General features: G+C 29.5%; 2 protein-coding genes across 7 annotated transcripts in view; both read left to right on the forward strand.

Moving 5' to 3' along the window:
• LOC107437620 (NPC intracellular cholesterol transporter 1) overlaps nt 1-6,275 on the forward strand; it is a 60,188-nt gene extending 53,913 nt beyond the window's left edge. For 2 of the 3 annotated variants that reach the window (XM_043049372.3, XM_016049692.4), the window contains exons 23-25: nt 2,242-2,355; nt 3,240-3,402; nt 4,718-5,209. In XM_043049372.3, the coding sequence (XP_042905306.1) occupies nt 2,242-2,355; nt 3,240-3,402; nt 4,718-4,818 (378 nt within the window). In that variant the 3' untranslated portion in view covers nt 4,819-5,209. Of the gene's footprint in view, nt 1-2,241; nt 2,356-3,239; nt 3,403-4,717 lie in introns of all 3 variants that reach the window. The other variant, XM_016049703.4, reaches the window with a different exon arrangement.
• Nucleotides 6,276-13,683: 7,408 nt separating this feature from the next.
• LOC107437649 (uncharacterized) overlaps nt 13,684-19,343 on the forward strand; it is a 40,165-nt gene continuing 34,505 nt past the window's right edge. The window contains exons 1-4 of one of the 4 annotated variants that reach the window (XM_087160966.1): nt 13,684-13,801; nt 14,688-14,828; nt 15,936-15,990; nt 18,043-18,626. In XM_087160966.1, coding sequence (XP_087017092.1) covers nt 13,703-13,801; nt 14,688-14,828; nt 15,936-15,990; nt 18,043-18,626 — 879 coding nt within the window. In that variant the 5' untranslated portion in view covers nt 13,684-13,702. Of the gene's footprint in view, nt 14,049-14,687; nt 14,829-15,935; nt 15,991-18,042; nt 18,627-19,343 lie in introns of all 4 variants that reach the window. The other 3 variants (XM_087160964.1, XM_016049739.4, XM_087160965.1) reach the window with 3 other exon arrangements.

The following is a 19,343-nucleotide window of genomic DNA, read 5'->3' on the forward strand; positions in this document are numbered from 1 at the left end:
AAGTAATTAGGAAATAAACAACATTTTGTTTAGATAATAAGTAATCTCAAATCAGAAATTTCATATCTCCCTACATTTTGGCCTAATATAACTTTTTTAGAAATTTGTTCTTTTTCCTATTTAATCTTAAGGCTTAAAAAAGCTTCATACCTTCATTGTACCTTCATCAGTAGGACAAATGATTAAACAGAGATGATATAATTCGACAGAGTTATGACATAATTAAGATAAATATACGTTTAAAGAACATCAGTATACAATTGACAGTAAAAGTTTAAACAATTAGTGATTCCCAAATGTTTGAAAACTTGGGTGCTAAGAAAATGGTATAAAAATTAACTAAATTAATTTGGCATAAAAATTAACTAAACAAAATTGAGAATATAAAACATTAAAATTTATTGAAAACCTAAACTGGTTTTGGTGTCACATAGGTATACTTTCTTCAGTAGGACAAATGACTAAACAGAGATGATATAATTCGACAGAGTTGCAACATAATAGAGATAAATATGCATTTAAAGAATAACAGTTATACAATTGAAAGTAAAAGTTTAAACAATGAATGATTTCCAAATATTTTAAAAATTTGATACTGCATTAAGATCCGTAGTAAAATTTTTCATTCTGATGATGCGGAAATTCTCCCAGAAGTCCAGGTTAATGCATGAAATGTATTTTATGTATTGATCTTCATAATCTTAGTGCTGTAGAATTAATTTTAATTTTCAAATATCTGGGTATCATTAAACGCTATTTAACTTTTTGTTTAACTATTTCATTATTTTGTTTATTATTTCATTATTTTGTTTAACTATTTCGTTATTTTGTTTAACTATTTCAGTTTAATGTTGTTCTTTTTAAACCTATATTTTATCTCAGTTATTGTTGTATAATTTGTCAAATTATATTATCTCTATTCTACTATCCCTGCCATTCATTATACTGATGATGGGTGTACCTATGTGATACCAAACATGCTTTGGCTTTAAATAAATTTTACTATTTGAGATTTTAAATATTGTTTTTGGTCAATTTAAAAGATTTGGGCTGCTCTTTTCACTATCTTAACTTGAGACTCTATTCACATTATTTGTTTACAAGTGAGGATTTATATACAAGCTTCCGTCGAACTTCTGAATTTTGTTTAAAATAATGAAACAAAACTATATTTCTATTTGAAATGATAATACAGAAGTTTCTTGGATTTTTCCTTGATAAAAAGGTAGTTGTCATTGCGTATCACTGTTAGATATCATTTCAGTCTATGCAATGATAAAGAACAATGATATGCAACCACAAAAATTGGCATGTGTAAATAATTTAAAAATTGACTACTTTTTTACATAGCATCGTTTAAGATGTGCATATTACCAAATTTAAAAATATATATAGTGGCTGACTGAATTAAAAGTATCGACAAGGGTCCTCAAATGTTGTTATTTATTGTTTTTTTTAAAAAACTTCTTATATTTTGTTTTAGCTGGTTTTATTCATCTAATTCTCTTTATATTTGTACTTTATTCCTTGAATATCTTTATTATTTAGATATCAGATTTGTATTAAATATTTTAAAGGACATTTATATCCTTTTGTTGTTTTTTAGCATAAAAACATGGTCATATTTTTTACCCATTACTTCTTCATCTACATCAGTATTTCCCAAACTTATGACTTTTACGTACCCTTTCTACATTTTTTGTATCGCTGTTTACCACTAATAAAAAAATTAATTTTTTTTTAATATAAAAAAATTGCACAAAAGTTAAAAATCACAACTGGATGTTGACGCCAATAAGCCTTAACTGTTAACTCTGCAAAAAATAGCCAATAAAAAAATAAGTAATTGTAAATTTTCATGACTGGCTTTGTTTTTAAGTAACATTTTTTGAAAGTTTCGTTTGTTGCAAGATATTTCGCATAAGAAAGCGTACCCCTGCTGAACTGTTTCTGCACTCCTGGGGGCACACATACCACACTTTGGGAAACACTGATCCGCATAAAAAAAAACAAATTGCATTTATTCAAATTGCATTTATTCATATTCATATTACAATGTCATAGTTGGTACTATAAATTCTTGAATTTTCTTAACCAGTGGCTTGTGATATCTACATTAGGAGACACTTAAATTACTATTTAATTATAAATTAATTTATTTTTCTCATTAATGCTATATTTTCTTTTCTTGCTATGAAATGTTAGCAATTATTACATATTTTTAACGTTGCTTTTTTATAGGGCATTGGTATTTCTGTAGAATTTTGCTCTCATATAATTCGTTCATTTGCATTCAACTCTGAGGGTAGTGAGATTGACAGAGCTAGGGCAGCTGTAGCACGAATGGGTAGCTCGGTAAGTAAACATAATGACCTTTAATGAGTATTTCAATATTTACAACCCACCCAATCCTATTTAAACATGCATTTCATTACATGAGAATCTATTATGCTTGGCTTCTTTTTTAGTGAATTAATAGTTGTTTCAATAACATAATTGCTTTGTTGGTATGCTTATTTCAAGAATTCATTGAACAGCTCTAGTTATACCTTTTTGTTGTTTTATTCTTTAGTATACAGTGATTCTGCTAGATTTTGTAAACTACACACCCTTAGGACCCAAGATTCCAAAGTTCTGGGTCTTTTTTTTTTACTAAGAGTGGGTCCCTATTTAAAATTATGCAAACCATTCAAAGCATTCTATAATTCAAAAATCTCAAAATTCTATGTGAGATAAAATTCATTTGCGTTTCAAAATTTTATTATTTTTTTCTTTTTAAATTAAGGAGAGAAAATTAATTATCCAAGATTAAAAAAATTAAACTATGTTATTTTGTGCAGATGATAAATTCTCTACCTTTTTATCCATTTATATGTACGAACATTTATAAAGATTCCATCTATTGATAAACAAAATAAGTAAAGGATTATTTGAAATCAATGTACTTCTTGTAACTTATTTTTAAAATTTCATGTTTAAGCATTCCCTTCTTTCAATTAAGACAAGAATTTTTTTATTGTCATGTTCTTTATAAATGATTTATTAATCTCTTTCTTTTTCCTCGTTATGCAATTTAATGCAAATGCTAGGCAAATTAAAGATGTCACAATTTTTTGAATTTTGGATTAATGGTGAAGATGTGTATTTAAGAGTTTTAAAAATTATTATAAATTTTTTGCAATTTTTACAAAGTGAAATTAAATAATATTCATTAACTGAAGCTTTGTTTGCATTATTAGGTGCTTTCTGGAATCACATTGACAAAATTTGGTGGAATAATTGTTTTAGCCTTCTCTAAATCTCAAATATTTCAAGTATTCTATTTCCGTATGTATCTTGGAATAGTTCTAATAGGAGCAGCCCATGGCTTGATATTTTTACCTGTTTTCTTGAGTATATTTGGTAAGTTGAAAAATTGCCATTAAAATTATCTTTATTTTTTTCAAAAAAAAAAAAAATAAATGTTTTGACTGTATATTTCAAATTGTGTTTATTTATAGATGTTTTAAAATTGATATTTGTATTTCTATATCTACATTAATTGTATCAAGAATACCAACTAGTACTAATTTTAATTCAAACTACAGAATTACCAAAGATTTTTCTATTAACTCTCATATGCTGCATTGCAAGTTAGAAAAAAAAATTGAGGAATTTCTAATAAATGTCGAAAGCTTCTTTCATTTAGAGGTGCCCTTTACAGGAGGTAATATATATATATATATATATATATATATATATATATATATATATATATATATCTTTGTCTAAAAGCGCATTTGACCTTTTTTTGTTATAAAATTATTTGATTTTGTGTGTATTTATTATTCACATGCTTTTGCATTTTCGATCTTTAGAACAGTGTTCCCCAACCTTCTTATCACCACGGACCTGTCAACGTTTGATAATTTTACCACGGCCCGCGGGGGGGGGGGGACGTTAATTGCTTACGTTTTAGATTATTTTGATTTATTAATTTAAATTTAATTGTATTTAAACATGCCTTCAAAATAAAGTACAGTTACACCAAAAAATAAATATGAAGTTATTTAACATTTTGGCTCACTAGAACGTCAAATCAATGAGAACCCCGAGCTTGTTTCTTTGTAATGAGACGGTTCCATCTGGAGGTCATCGGAGACAATGACACCTGAAGTGTGTTGCTTATGTCCAGTTTATTCTATTGCTTTGTTTTGGTTGCTGTTACTGCTAAAATTTTAATGGAACACAGATACTTTTAATTTGAGGTATAAACGTAGGAATTTAAATTCATTTTCAATGAAATCGGCCCTGTACCATTTGATCCACGGACCGAGAGTTGGGGAGCACTGCTTTTGAAGGCATCTTGTTCACCATTGAGCAGTTTTGAGTTTAAAGCAAACTCTCTGCACCATATGGTACCTTTTTTTTTCGTAATTGTCTTGGTCTTCATTTCTGTAAATATTTATTCACATTTTGCTACCTACTTTTCGTAAATTAACCCTTTAGTTGATATACTAACAAAAAAAAACAGTGATTTGCCCATTTATTTAATTAATATGAATATGGACTTCATCAGTTCATTTTGCTAATCTTCTTACTGAACATAATGTAAGAAGGGCATGTATAGGTCATGTAGAAAAATACTAAGTACTCAATTACTTTTTTATAATGTTTATTGCATATGCTTTAACCGAGAGAATACTAAATTAAGTAATCATGTATAAATTGTTTTCAGGACCTCCCATCAAGCATAATTTTTCCAATAAAGAAGGAACCCCTTTCAAGACATCACTTAAGGAAGAGAATTTTAGTACAGAAATAAGTACTGTTCCTTGAACAAAATTCCAATTGGATCTGAATATGTGATACTTATACTCAAACTTTTAAAAAAATCTTATTGGCTGACTTGTTTATGTTAATGATCTTATATATGTATATTTATTAAAGTATTATTTAACCCATTCAACTAGACCAAGTATTTGTAAGAGCTAGTCATGAGTTTCAAGCGATAGACTGTACATAATTTCGTGATTATCCATACTACACAGTGAAGTCAATATTGATTTACAATAAGGAAATACTAAAATGTGGTGTGACAAGAAATTTTTTAATATGTTTTAATTTGTATTTTGTTATTTATGTACATTATCTACCTCAACCTGACTCAATAACCTGTGGCATATTTAAAAATGAAAAAAATTTGAAATTTTAGCACTATGTCTCTAATTGTACTGCAATTTTCCTGAAATGATTTTTTTTTTTTTGGAATAAGAGTTATTTTAAATTTAATTGGTTAAATATTATGTTGCTACGCAACTTAAATATTTTATTTGTCAAAAAGTTTTTTGTGCAAAAGCTCTTGCAACGTTTTTGTATTAAAAATCATTGTTCTGAGCCTTAAATTTATTTATTGAAGTAGATATTTTAGTGTAATTTCATGTCTTTTATACATTCAAGAATAGCAGCTCACATTTTAATCAATATAAGATAAAGATAAAATTTTGTGCTAAAAAAATTCCACACATCCTTTTATATGAATTTAATGTTTTTAAGTTATGAAAATATTAAAAGGAATTTATATTTCTTATAATTTCTGTGCACAAAAAACCATTGTGCGAGGATAAAATCTTAAATTAGCTGAATAAAGAAGATATTTTTTTATGCTTTTAATCTTTCTATAGATGAGTTATATATAGAAAACATAATTGCTTTTTTTAACCATGTGGAGAATGCCAAAAAAAATATTAATAAATATATGCATTAATAGTTATAACTAAAAAAATAAAGTCTCTGTATTGTTGAATAGTAAATATTTTTTATATTATACGTCGTGCATGTTTCCCTTCTTGCCTTACAATGTTGTATATATTTTATAATTTGTCAGTTCTTACTGAAACTTATTGCGTGTTTTTAAAATTGTTAAAAAATCTTTACTTTGATTGAAAAAAAAAGCAATGACCATGAATTTTGTTTCTGACGATTTTCTCTTATCTGAATGTAGGTTTTGAAATCACATCATGTGAATTTTATGGAAACTTGCACTTAATCTAAAAACAATAAATATTTAAGATTTCCTGCTTTCTGCAAGATTTTTTGAAATGAGTATCTCTGGTAAAATTCTCACTTCCTCTGACTATTAGATCTGTTTATAATTTATATATTTATTAAAAAGGTTTAAAAATTAATTATTTCATATCAATATGCCTGTTTTATGAAAAAAAAATCTCATTTTTATCATCAGATTAACTTAAGTTGTATTTAAGTATATTGTAAATAAACATATTTTAAATATGTTTCCATGAAAAATATTTATAAATGTAGTGCAAACATTTTTACGTATGTGTTTGACTTTTCAATTATTGTAATTGAAACCATGCATTAATAAATCATGCTTAGTGAAGATCTTATTATTTTAATATCAACTTTATAATATAATTTATATTTTATTTTATTGTAATTAAGAGTTTTGCCTGCTTAGTTTTTGAAAACAATTGAAATTTATTAGCTGTAATCTCCAAAAATATTATATAGCTGAATGTGATGAATACTCAATAAGTTTTTGTCAGTTTTATTTAAAATGCAGGGTGCACATTAAATAATGTGAGGTCTTTAGAGCTCTATAACTCGTGATGTACTGATCAAATGTCAAAAAAAAAGAGAAAAAAAATTGGACTCATATACTCAGTAGAGTGTGGGATTTTAAATATATATAAAAAGTTCTAAAATTGCCTATAGCTTAAAATTTGGCACTTAATGCAGAATATGTCTAATAAATAAATGCATATTTGTCAAATGAAGCAATAAATAACTTTTTATATTACTAAACAGTATTTATTTATAATTTACAAATGGGATTCAATGTTACCACCATTCTGATATCCTAATATTTGCCTGCTGTATATGACATTTTCTGCAGAAGCTTACTACATATCTCTGTTTATTCCTTTGACATGCAAAGCAATACGAGCACATTGACCCCTTTTTTCAAATTATGATAAATACTGTTTATTATTATAAAAAGTTATTTGCGGTTTCAGTTGACAAATATGCATTAATTTATTGCGCGTATTGTGCTTGAAGCTCCAAATTTTCCAATATAGGCAACTTCTGGAACTTTTTTTTTGGAAATTAAAACCCCATACTCTGCTGAATTTGTGTGTCAAATTTTTATAACGTTTCGATAAGTACATTATGTGTTATTAAACTCTAAACAACCTCATGTTATTTTATGTGCATCTTATTTTATCACGTTATTTTATATGAATTTGAAGTACAATAATAAAATTGTACTTTCCATTTATGAAAAATTGGTTATTGAAATAGCCTCTTTTTGCTCAGTTTTTATTTATTATTTCTTCTTAGTTTATTTCTTAGCTCTTTTTTATAATAATATTTAATAGACTTTGTTATATAATTCTGTAATTAAATGGCAAGCTATTGTTAAACATGCATTGTGTCAAATTTTTTTTAAAAATTACATATATATATTTATGTATGGAAGTTTCTATGATATCTTGTTGCTGAAAATCCACAGTTGTTTTTATACTCTACTGTACTGTAATGCATAGTCAACATTGAATGTTGGGATTTGTAGTAAATTTTGGCTGTAAGCTCCCTAGTTAAATTTTAGCTAAAGTGTAAATAGATTATATTAATATTTTCCAGAAGGTTTTATGGATGTTTTTTACACTGAATAAAATAACTAGTAAATAATTGTCTCCTATCTTTAAATTATTTTGATCATTACAATGTACTTATTTTAATTTGTTTAAAATATGTTTAGCCTCATTAATTTCTGAGGGGAAATACTGAAGTATTAAGCTTTTGTGTAATCAATATAATGGTGCAGTGAAAAAAAAACAGATGTTTCAAACAACTTCTATTTATAAAAAGTTCTCTATACAAAATACTACACTTAATACATTAATTTTTGGTAAAGAATGCTGTCTTTGTATGTCTTTACATTCTTCTGTATGGAGGTATTCTCATCCTTTGCACTGGTCTTGAAATGGTGACTTAAAATTACATTTCACTTAAAATTACATAGTTTAAATAATTGTAAAAAGCTTTTTGCCTCATAATTTCTAAAATAATTATATGCTACATGTGATTTGTAAATGTAATATTTTGCCATAATTATATTTCCATCTTTGAATGAAAGAGTTTTTGTGATTGTACCCTAAACGTTTTTGATTCTTTTAAATAGGTCTAGACCCTCTCTGTTTCTTGGTTCAGAAAGAGGAATAAAATTAATACCATTTTAAAAAATATTTAAGAAAATTATAATATTGTAAACAATGATATATATATATATATATATATATATATATATATATATATATATATATATATATATATATATATATATATATATATATATATATATATATATATATCAGGGAAATTTGGATAAAAGCCTGGAAAAATCAGGGAATTTTAAAGAAAAGCTGGAAATTTTTTCTTTGATCATTTTTTTAATTTCACCAATTTAAATTATTTACTAATTTTCTTAATTTAAATTATTTCATCCATTATATCCACTTTTTTTAAACGGAAATGTATCGCCAACCAGTTGAAATATCATCAACTTAGCGATACTTTGCTTGCATCAAAATTTGCTCCATTACAGCTCTGTTAAACTAGAATGCCACATAAAATTCTGCCACGATTGCTAAACGAATGTAGAAACCTTTGACCGCTGTGAGACTGTGCAATTTAGGAAAGATTCTGGTGGAGGTGGAAAAGGGATTAGGAAATTAGCTTCTATTTTTAAATTCTGTCCTTGGGCTCCATTTATGGCTCAAGTTTGTTCCTATGCTTTGGTGGTAATTTTTTTTCTATTTTGACAAAATGTTTTGGTATTTTTAACTTTATGAAATTCCCCAAAAATTAGTTGGTTATAATTTAATAATAATAGACTTTATATTGCACCCTTTTTCTGAAAGCTGTTCTACTCCCATTCAAAGAAATCTATGAATTATTTTTTCTCAGCTAACCAACCAATCACATTTTTTTACAATCGCTAACAGCAATGTTTGTCGACAAATCTTTACAATTGTTGCATTAATGATTTTTGATTCAAAATTTTGTACCAAAACATTAACAATTAAATAAAAAATCTTGCCAAATTGTCAAAATAAATTATTTTTTTCAAGATGATATGTTAAAAAAAAATATTTTGAATAAAATATTTTATAATACCAACACTTTTCTTGTACACATCCTACACTTAATAAGAAAAAAGAAACAAAAACCTGGAAATTTTAAGATTTTTATCTGGAAAGCCTGGAAAAATCAGGGAAATTCGAAATCTGATTTGAGTGGCCACCCTGATATACACTGGTTATCATAAATTAAGGAAAAATCACAAAAATAGCGATAACTCTTTCAAAAGTAAGCCAAACCGTGCAAAATTTGCATATGTTGTCCACTAAGAGTAGCTGAGTAAAATTGCAATATGCAAATTAGTGGCGCTGCACTCGGCTTACGTCATCTGCCTGGAGCATAAAAGTCCAAGTTTGAGAGAAAGCACACAAATTTTACTGTGATTGCGACATTGAAAATCTGAGATAGCCAATTCGTAATAATGACCTCTAGGCATCATTTGCCTGAAGAACTACGATGGAGAGCCATCGGGAGACTAGAGGCAGGGCAGAGTCAATCAGAAGTGGCCAGATGGCTAAATGTGAGTCCATCTGTGGTTCATAGACTTTGGAGGCAATTTCAAACCACAGATTCGGCATCTAGGAGGTTCAGTCAAGGACGGCCAACTGTTACGACCAGTGCCGATGACCGATATTTGACATTAAGTGCACGCAGGAATAGAACCGCTACTCCGACACATCTTAGATCCTCTCTTGCTGCAGCCACCGGAAGGTTGGTGTCAACGTCAACTGTGCGCAGAAGGCTCCACGAAGGTGGTCTGTATGCGAGACGACCAGCCATTTGCGTGCCGCTCACATCACGCCATAGGAGAGACCGTTTGCAGTGGGCCCGACAACATGTCCACTGGACGTCAGATCAATGGAGGCCTGTTCTCTTTACGGATGAGTCCAGGTTTAGTCTAGAAAGTGACAGTAGACGTTATTTGATATGGAGAGAACCTGGGACCCGTTATCATCCATCAAACATCCGTGAAAGAGATGCATACGGAAGAGGCAGTGTCTGTGTTTGGGGAGGCATATCCTTAGGAGGGCGCACATACCTCCATGTCTTTCCAAGGGGAACCGTGAATGCTCAGGTTTATCGAGACAACATCCTTGATGCTTATGTGCGCCCATATGCCGGGGCAATTGGTGATTGCTTCCTGTTACAGGACGATAATGCAAGACCACACAGAGCTCGCATTGTTGATGATTATCTTCAACAGGAAACAATTACTCGCATGGAGTGGCCAGCTCGATCCCCGGACTTGAATCCTATCGAGCACGTTTGGGATGCTCTAGGGAGGCGTGTATCTGCCATCAATCCGCCCCCTCAGACCCTTGCCACGCTTGCAACTGCTTTACAAGAGCAATGGCTCTCACTTCCTATTGAACTGATAGACCGCATAATTGAAAGCATCACACATCGCTGTTTGTGCTGTATTGCTTCTAGAGGCAATCATATTCCATATTAAAGGTACTTTTTCTATTGCAAACCGATACTTCCAATTTGTTTATTTTATACATGTGCTAATTTCTATACTACTATTAATGTCTGATAATTTCTTTTTATGTTGTTTAATACCTTACTATGTGTTGTATATTGTGGGTAAGTTTCATAAAATTCCATGTGTAATTTCTTGAGTTATCGCGATTTTTGTGAATTTTCCTTAATTTATGATAACCAGTGTATATATATACACACACACCTTAGGGATACCACAACAGGGAAAACCGAAAAATTCGTACCAGGAAATAACATCCTGAAATTAAAAGGGAAAAATTCAGAAATAAATTAAAATGGAGGCACTGACATACGTGGCAGCTATTTTTCTTCAAATATTCTTCCAGTTGTGACATGAGCAGCTTTGTGCTGCCGAAACTTGGATCTACGTATTTTATACTTTTTTTCTTTCAATTTTCGTTATTTATGCATCTGTGACTTAAATTGTATTGGTATGTATATGTAATTAAATTCTATGTAAAATCATTAGGTTAATTGTATGTTATAATTATTAATAAATTTCTTCGTTAACTAAATTCATATTTTTACTATGCGCAAATCCGTATCTAAAGATTTTCTAATATTTAATACAGAATTTTTTTAAATAAAAATTTTTTTTTCATTAAATGTTAATATTTTCTCTAAAAACAGTTAAAGGGTATACTACTCTGTGCAGTGGTGTACCGTACTAGTGACAGGACTGGCTCTCGCCAAGGACGTAAGCTAGAGACAAATCGCAATTATTGCTTGAGAATAATAGAAATTTCAAACTTGTCGGGAAAAAAAATCGATGTTATAAGAATCTAATAATCTTCAATATTTTTCATCCTTCCAATTGCTAGAAAGCCATCCTAGCAATTCCTGTTGGCTTCCAAAGCCGACAAGAAGTGCTTCAATTAGTTAATGAAGGTCCATCCCAACCTGTTAGTGCAAGAACATTGAGACGGGAGCTGCATACAATGAACAATTGGAGTCGAACATCTCGTAAGAGGCCATTGCTCACACAGGCTGCCGGAATATATGTTCTGACGAATCACGTTTTTTTTTTTTTTTTTCAAAAGACGCACGTCGCTGAGTGCAGCAAAGAACAGATGAAGCATTTCATCCTGACTGTGTGCAAGGTCAGGATCAAGCCGAAGGAGGGTCTGTCATGCTTTGAGGGCGTTTTTCTTATTATGGATTGAGCTCCCTCTCTGAGTTCGTCACTACACGAACTAACATTTTATTTGAACATTCTGGATGATAAGATGTTGCCTGTCAGTCAACATTCTCATGAAAAGTGTGTTGTCGATATCCCTACTTTTCGAAATGACAACGGCAAAGTTCATCGGGCTGGAAGAATATGTGACTAGTTTTATGAACACCCAGACACTCAATTACATCTCGACTGGCCTGCAAAATCACCTGACTTCAACACAATTGAAAATTTGTTAGACAATAAGTTGAATCGACGGGTAAAACTCCGAAATCATCATTCTCGCAATTCCGTTGATTTGCACGATCAAATCCTCAGCGACTAGCTTAAACTGGATTCGACGTACCAACAAAACCTTGTGTACTTACTTTCTGACCTAATCCAGGTGGTTATCGAATCCAGAGGCGGTGTTACATGCTATTAAATGATGTTTTTCATGATTTCCCTTAGGGTTACTAATTTTTTGTTCGGTGTGCTTATAATGAGAATATGTTCATTTTAAATAAAACAATAAAATGATCTTAAATTTTTTTTTTCGCAGTTTAAAATATTGGCGATTGAAATGGGCTGCAGGTGGTGTAGAGCAGAACTCTCTATCAATGGCAATACATCGCATGCTTTCCCCATTAGAATGTGGAGAGTCATAGAAGAAGGAAATACGTTAGTTTCTCTCTTAATTTTCATTAGATTAAAATATTTTAAGTTGGGAAACTATATGGAACTGAAAACAACGTTAAACATACTTCTAAAAGAAAGCGTCATTGAAATTTTTAACAATTAAATACGAAAATTATTAAGAAAAGGAAAAATATCGTAGTGCATTCCTATACAACTGGAAAGAGGAAGATAAGGAAGGGGAAGGGCCAAAGGCGTATTCGAGCGTTGCAATCGCCAATATATTTTTTTCTTTTCTTATGGACGAGTAAAAAACATCGATGTAAAGCTAAGTTACTTGATATTTTTTTATGAAAGCAAGTCGGTACACGCGGAGGATGAGTTTTCAATTTGACAGGTTTGAATTATAGGTGATCGCAACACTCGGATACGCCATCTAGGGGAAAGACCGATTCCATGCCTTTAGCCCTTCCCTTTCCCTATCTTCCTCATTTCAGTTGTATAGGAATGCACTTCGATATTTTTCCTTATCTTATTTTTTTTCGTATTTAATTCTTGAAAATTTCCCTGGCGCTTTCTTTTAGAAGTATGTTTAATGTAGTTTTCAGTTCCATATAGTTTTCTAATTTAAAATATTTTAATGAATATGAAAATCAAGGCAGAAACTAACGTACTTCCTTCTTCTATGACTCTCCATACGCTAATGGTGAAAGCATGCGAAGTGTTGCCATAGGTAAAGAGTTCTGCCTGTAGCCCATTTTGTTCGCCAATCTCTATCACGGAGTCCTAGGTGCTCGATTCTCAGTGCTGATTTGATTTGTTCATTTACGTCGCACTAGAGCTGAACAATGGGCTATTGGCGACGGTCTGGGAAACATCCCTAAGGATGATCCGAAGACATGCCATCACAATTTTGATCCTCCGCAGAGGGGATGGCACCCCCGCTTCGGTAGCCCGATGACCTGCACGCGAAGTTGAGCACTTTACGGTAGAACAGTTTAGCGAGGATCTATACCGCACACCCTCGGTCCCTACGCAAACTGATCCAAGTGGTCATCCACCCGCACACTGACCGCAGCCAGTGATGCTTGACTTCGATGATCTGCTGGGAATCGTGTCTTAACTATCAGTCCACCGCGGGACTTCTCAGTGTTGAACTTCCGAAAGCGAGCATTCGAGTTTAGCAAAATAGGCTACTAAAAGCGTTTTTATTCCATCAATTTCAGAGATGTCAAGCTTACTTTTAAAGCTTTCCTATCAGGAATGTTTATTTTTAGACTCGTTTCCATGGATGTTGAAGCGGCACTCCAGTCTCCATGCTCATTTCATTTTGCAAAATTTACATATAACTTAGTACTAGAGGTGTAACTAACTGTTATTAGTTATAAAAAATAAAGACTATTAATATGAATCATTTTTTAATCTAGAAGTAAATTCTGTCTTAAATTTATTTTAGTGAACTGAAGAGTTTTCCTTAAATACTTAAAGTAAATTTTAAAAGTGTTTTTGAATCTTTGTTCTATTACTAGTATAGTTTCCGTGTCATAAAAAGGACTCAATATGGAAATATATCCCCGAAATAATTAGACAACACAGGATCAAACATAAAGTAAATAATAATAAGTAAAAAAAACCTTGATTAGTTGAAATAAAAATTATAAAAAATAAGACGTTCTAAAACTTTTTCTAGCTAATTCCCATTATGAATTATTATGCATCACAAAATTAATATTTGATGATCTGGATCATTTCGAGTTTAAAGAGTATTATAATCAAACAGTCCCTAAATTCTCATTCTGAACTGTTTTTAACATTGTAATTTGGGTTCTTTCTTCTTCTTTTTTTTAAAGTGTGGGTATGTTTAGCTTGGTAAATTTTAAAATCTTATTGGAAAAATATTCAATTTCTATATTGTGATGAGGATTTCAAGAATGAATAGTTACTAAGATGTCAAATCTGATTTTCACCAAATTTCTGTAATTCTTTTACTTTTGGTACCATCCATTTAAATTTGATGCTTATGTTTTGGGGTTATAATCTATTTTGAGGCATTAATCTGTTAAAAAAAGTGTGTATGTAGAAGAAAAGCATGTTTTGTTTGTTAATTAATTGACACAAATAATTTATCATATCATAGAAATTATCTTCAATTCATGAAGATTACATCTTTCCTCTGTCATTGAGTTTTATTAATACTATTTTTATTCTGCTCTACATTACTTTTTTACATAAAATTTTTTTTTTTTAGATGGCTGATTTTGAAGGCAACGCTTCACCACCTTCAGATAGTTATGATTTTGATGCTAGTAGAGTTGAAAAACGAACAATATATCTTACAGCTCTTGGTACACCCTGCCAGTATCTAAACATACTTGCTGAAATTGATAAGGTTAGCTTTCATGTTATTTTTATTATAATTTAAACCTATGTGTTGCTGCTTAAGTGTAGAAATCAGTTATTCTACAGAGATTATTTAGATGTGCAGATTTTCTAAGGTGATCCATAAATTGCGAAAAAATTGTTTCATTTCTCATTAAATAACCTGGGTAATTTCCAAAATACATAGAGAATTTGCAAATTACAAACTAGGCACTCTTTAAAGTAAGAATAAAATATTTTTTTTTTTTTTGGAACAACAGCACCATTTTATTACATTTAAATTTACATAATGTTGTTTATTTTTACTATCAAAAAGGAATCAAGTTACTACAATCAAATCACTGACAAATATTTTTTATAGAATCAATCACTTTAAGAACAATAATTAAAAAAAAATAATCAAAAGGCTTGAAATCTTATTCTAACTAGCTGAATACCTGTGCTTTATGGGGTGAATAAGAAAAGAAAATAGTAAAAGAATCAGTGTTGAGAAACTCTACAAAATTTTGCAGAAAACTGAAAGGCATATGTCTAAACAATAAATAAAGCTAAAGTAATTTCAATTATTTGTTTATTTATTATTAAATCCTTCACGGTGGATTAATGTCATTAGATTAAGGAAAATACAGCTTTTTTCCCGTTCATTCTATCAAAATAAATACTACTCTGTATAAATATTACTCTTTACCTATTTCCAAAACAAAAAAAATTTTTTCATTTTTTTTAATATTTGTAATCTGCTACAAAATCTGATGCCTAAGAAAGCTTTTGTATAAAAAAACAGTTTGTGTTTTGGCTAATTTGTCTTTAAGTTAAAGACCCTGTTTTTTGGCTAATTTGTCTTTAAGTTAAAGACCCATTATATGGATAAAAAGGTCTTGTTATTATTGTTATTTAGGAAATTAAAGGATTGTTATTATTGTTTTTATGATATGTGCTATGTATTTTTGTACTAATATACATAAAAATAAAAAAAAGATTTAAAGCTTACTAGCTCTTGGTGGATTTGAATTTCATTACAGATACCAAATAATGCTTTTCCTATTTTTAAAATGTTGAAATTTTCATGTCCTTTGTAAATATTTGTGTATTAATGTACTAATTAAAATTTTTTTAGTATGCCTTTGTGACTCCATCTGATTCCGAAGAAACAGAACTGAGTTCTGATGAAAGTTTGTAATTTTAATATATATTTAACTGATTTTCTTTTTCTATTTTTTTTTTGTTTTAAATACTGTATTGTGTAATTATCATTCTAGTTTTGAGGTTTACCTTTTTGGCTTAAATGCCTTTATTTAAAAACTTTTTTTTTAATGCCACATCCGACTTTTTGTCATATTAAAAAGTATAAAAAGAAGAAAAAATTATTTTTAATAGGCTAATTATGATATTTTTTATGCAAATATCACCTTTTTTTCCATACAAGTAAGTAGTGATTGTTTAAATAATAATAATAAAAAAAAATGTATGTAAAAGTAATATTAAATGACAATGATATTATTAAATAATTATATAATAAGTAACATTATTGAAAAATTTAAATTAATGTATAATAGGTATTATTAAAAAGATAGCTTAAAAACATAAATTGTAAAAATCATCTTTATATTTTTTTTTCGTTGTCTGGTTATAGAATTACCAGTGAGAAATCTTCTTTACAGCATTCAAAGAATTTCTTTTGTATCTTAAATTTTTTTTATTTAATTGATTTCAAATTTATAACAAATGAAATAAATAAAAATTATAACAAAAATAATATAATTTTACCACTTAAGTTCAAATTTTTCCTAGCAGCTGTGTTTCTTCTGAAAATAATAATGATTATAATGAACTCTAATAAAGTAGTGATCTTATCATTTATTGCATATACTATTGAATGCAATATATAATATTTTGATTTTCAATCCAAAATCAAATTGATTATGGAAATTTTGCTTCAAATTTGTACAAGTTGTTACAATTGTACTTCGGAACAGATTTCCAGTACAATATTGTATAGTCAATGTTCTATATTGTACTGGAAATATGTTTTTCAATTGTATTTGTTTCAAAATATGTTGATGTTTACTGTAATATTTATTATATTATTCTACTATATACTTAATCACCAATTGCTATTTCTTTTAGAAGTGTTGTGGTTATTTTAATTACAGTACAGGACCCGTTATCCGGAAATCAGAAAACCGGAAAACCAAAAAACCGGAATGAAATTCGATAAATTTTCCCGCCATTCAAAAAAAAATGTTTTTTTCCTCATAAGATTTTAGGATTTTTCTTTCTTTTTTGAAAGATGTTTACCTTACCATCATTTTGGAAATGATCATTAGTGTATTACTTCATCGTTTTTTCTTTTTTTAAAGATTATTTCTAAATTTTTTTTTTTTTTAGTTGGGTTTAACAATAAAAAAAAAAGGCTTTTTGTAGCGATTCAGAAAACCGGAAAAATCAGTTATCCGGAATAGTGATGGTCCCGATCGTTCCGGATAATCGGTTCCCTACTGTATTAAAAAATATTATGGTACTTGTCCTTTTTGGGAGCTGTAAAAAACCTTTCACCGCAGTACCTAAATCACATATCTATGTTAGTCGATTGTATTGACTGTTCTGCAGGAAATCATTTCATATTTGCAGATGTCTTACAGATGTTGTCACATGTAAGCAACTATCTTAAATTAAATTATTACTATTTTTTTAATATGATGATTAATTTTCTTTAAAAAGTTGAAACTTCGAAAAAAAAAAGTACTTTTGTTAGTTATCCTAGATTCATAAACATGCATAAGTGATACACTGTTCATAAACATTCATCTAACAATCTAGGAAAGTACTTAACAAGTGTTTACATCTTTTGATTTCTGTGGGACGAATGTTTATGAAATTTGGGTTAAATTAAATACTGAATCATGTATAAATTCCCAAATAATGAAATCAAAATTATGAACAAACTGAAAAAACAATTTATGTTGAAAATTCTAGTTGGATTAGTTCTGTTAAGTACATCACAGTTTTACAAATTTTTTGCTTTAAAAAGTACATTAAGTATCTATTACCACAGTAGCTATTACCAGTAGTGCTTATTAGCCCCTATGAATTGAGCACAACTGGCACAAATAATAATTTGGCGAGTTTTTACGTACCCCCAAACGTATAAGTACCATTTTTTTGTAAAAGCTTTAAGAGGGTCCATTTTATACTTGTTAAACTTGATTTTTTTTCCCTCATAGGTATTTCTTCTAAAGCTTCTTCACAGCAAAGCGTTATAATTCTTCCCATATCCACTAGTGTTAAAAAAATCAAAGAAGAGAAATTGTCTGACACTGAAGACTCTTCAAAATCAAAGAGTAATAAATTAAAGATTACCAAACAAAGCCCTCCAAAATCAAAGAAGTGGCCTGTAGTAGATTACTCTGACTCTGATTCAGGCGAGGATAAGGAAGATTTACGTCACAAAAAACCTGATGATTATCGATCTAAAGGCCAGGGTAAGAAAAATGTTACTGATTCTCCGGAAGATCGATCTAAATCTAGTCGTAAGAAGTATTCAAAAAGTCCCGATGAAGATCGATTCAGACGTCATCGTAAGAAGTATTCAGCCAGTCCGGATGAAGGTCGATACAAACATCGTCGAAAGAAGTATTCAGATAGTTCTGATGAAGGTCGATCCAAACATCGTCGTAAGAAACATTCAGATAGTTCTGATGAAGGTCGATCACCAAATTATCGCAAAAAGTTTTTACCTGTGAAAAAGGAAGAAGAATATAAGTATAACCCTGGAATTACAACAGCATTTGGTCAGTTTCATTGCAAAGTAAGAAGAATTTCTCACTCTTTTGAACAAGTTTAAGAGAACAGGGTGCGTAGCATTTTTAAAAAGTGCTTATTTTTGATTTACGTTTTTTAAAAGCCCTTAAATGTGCTTTTTTTATTTGGTGCTTGTAAAAAGTGCTGAATTTTTTATCTTTTAAAAGAGATTTTTTCTTTGCCGTATCGATTGTCGTTCTAAATTATAAAGCGCTTAAAGGTGCTTATTTTTGATGTACGTTTTTTAAAAGCCCTTAAAGGTGCTTTTTTATTTGGTGCTTGTAAAAAGTGCTTAATTTTTTATCTTTTAGGAAGAGATTTTTTCTTTGCCATATCAATTGTCGTTATAAATTACAAAAAATTCATGATTTTTTCTGCAATATTTATCAGAGACTAGTTATTTTATCATGATTATGTAAAGTTTTTGAAAATATTTTTGAATTTTATTGATTTTATGTTTATAAATTAAGAACTTTAAAAGGATAGACAAAAATAATTTTTGTTACTACACAGATCCTAATTATGATTTTTTTTTTTGGAAAGTGATTAAAAATATTTTTTGAGTGCTTAAAAAGTACTTAAAAGGTGCTTATTTTTTGATGAAAAAATCTGGCTATGCACCTTGGAGAATCATTAGAATTGCTATCACTATAATTATTGTGAAATGCAGCACTTTCAGATATTTCAAATATGTATAAAAACTCTTCACACCCTAGGTTCCCAA

The sequence above is a fragment of the Parasteatoda tepidariorum genome, chromosome 4 (assembly GCF_982258835.1).
Source record: "Parasteatoda tepidariorum strain Cologne lab strain chromosome 4, Ptep-v5.0, whole genome shotgun sequence".
NCBI lineage: Eukaryota > Metazoa > Arthropoda > Arachnida > Araneae > Theridiidae > Parasteatoda > Parasteatoda tepidariorum.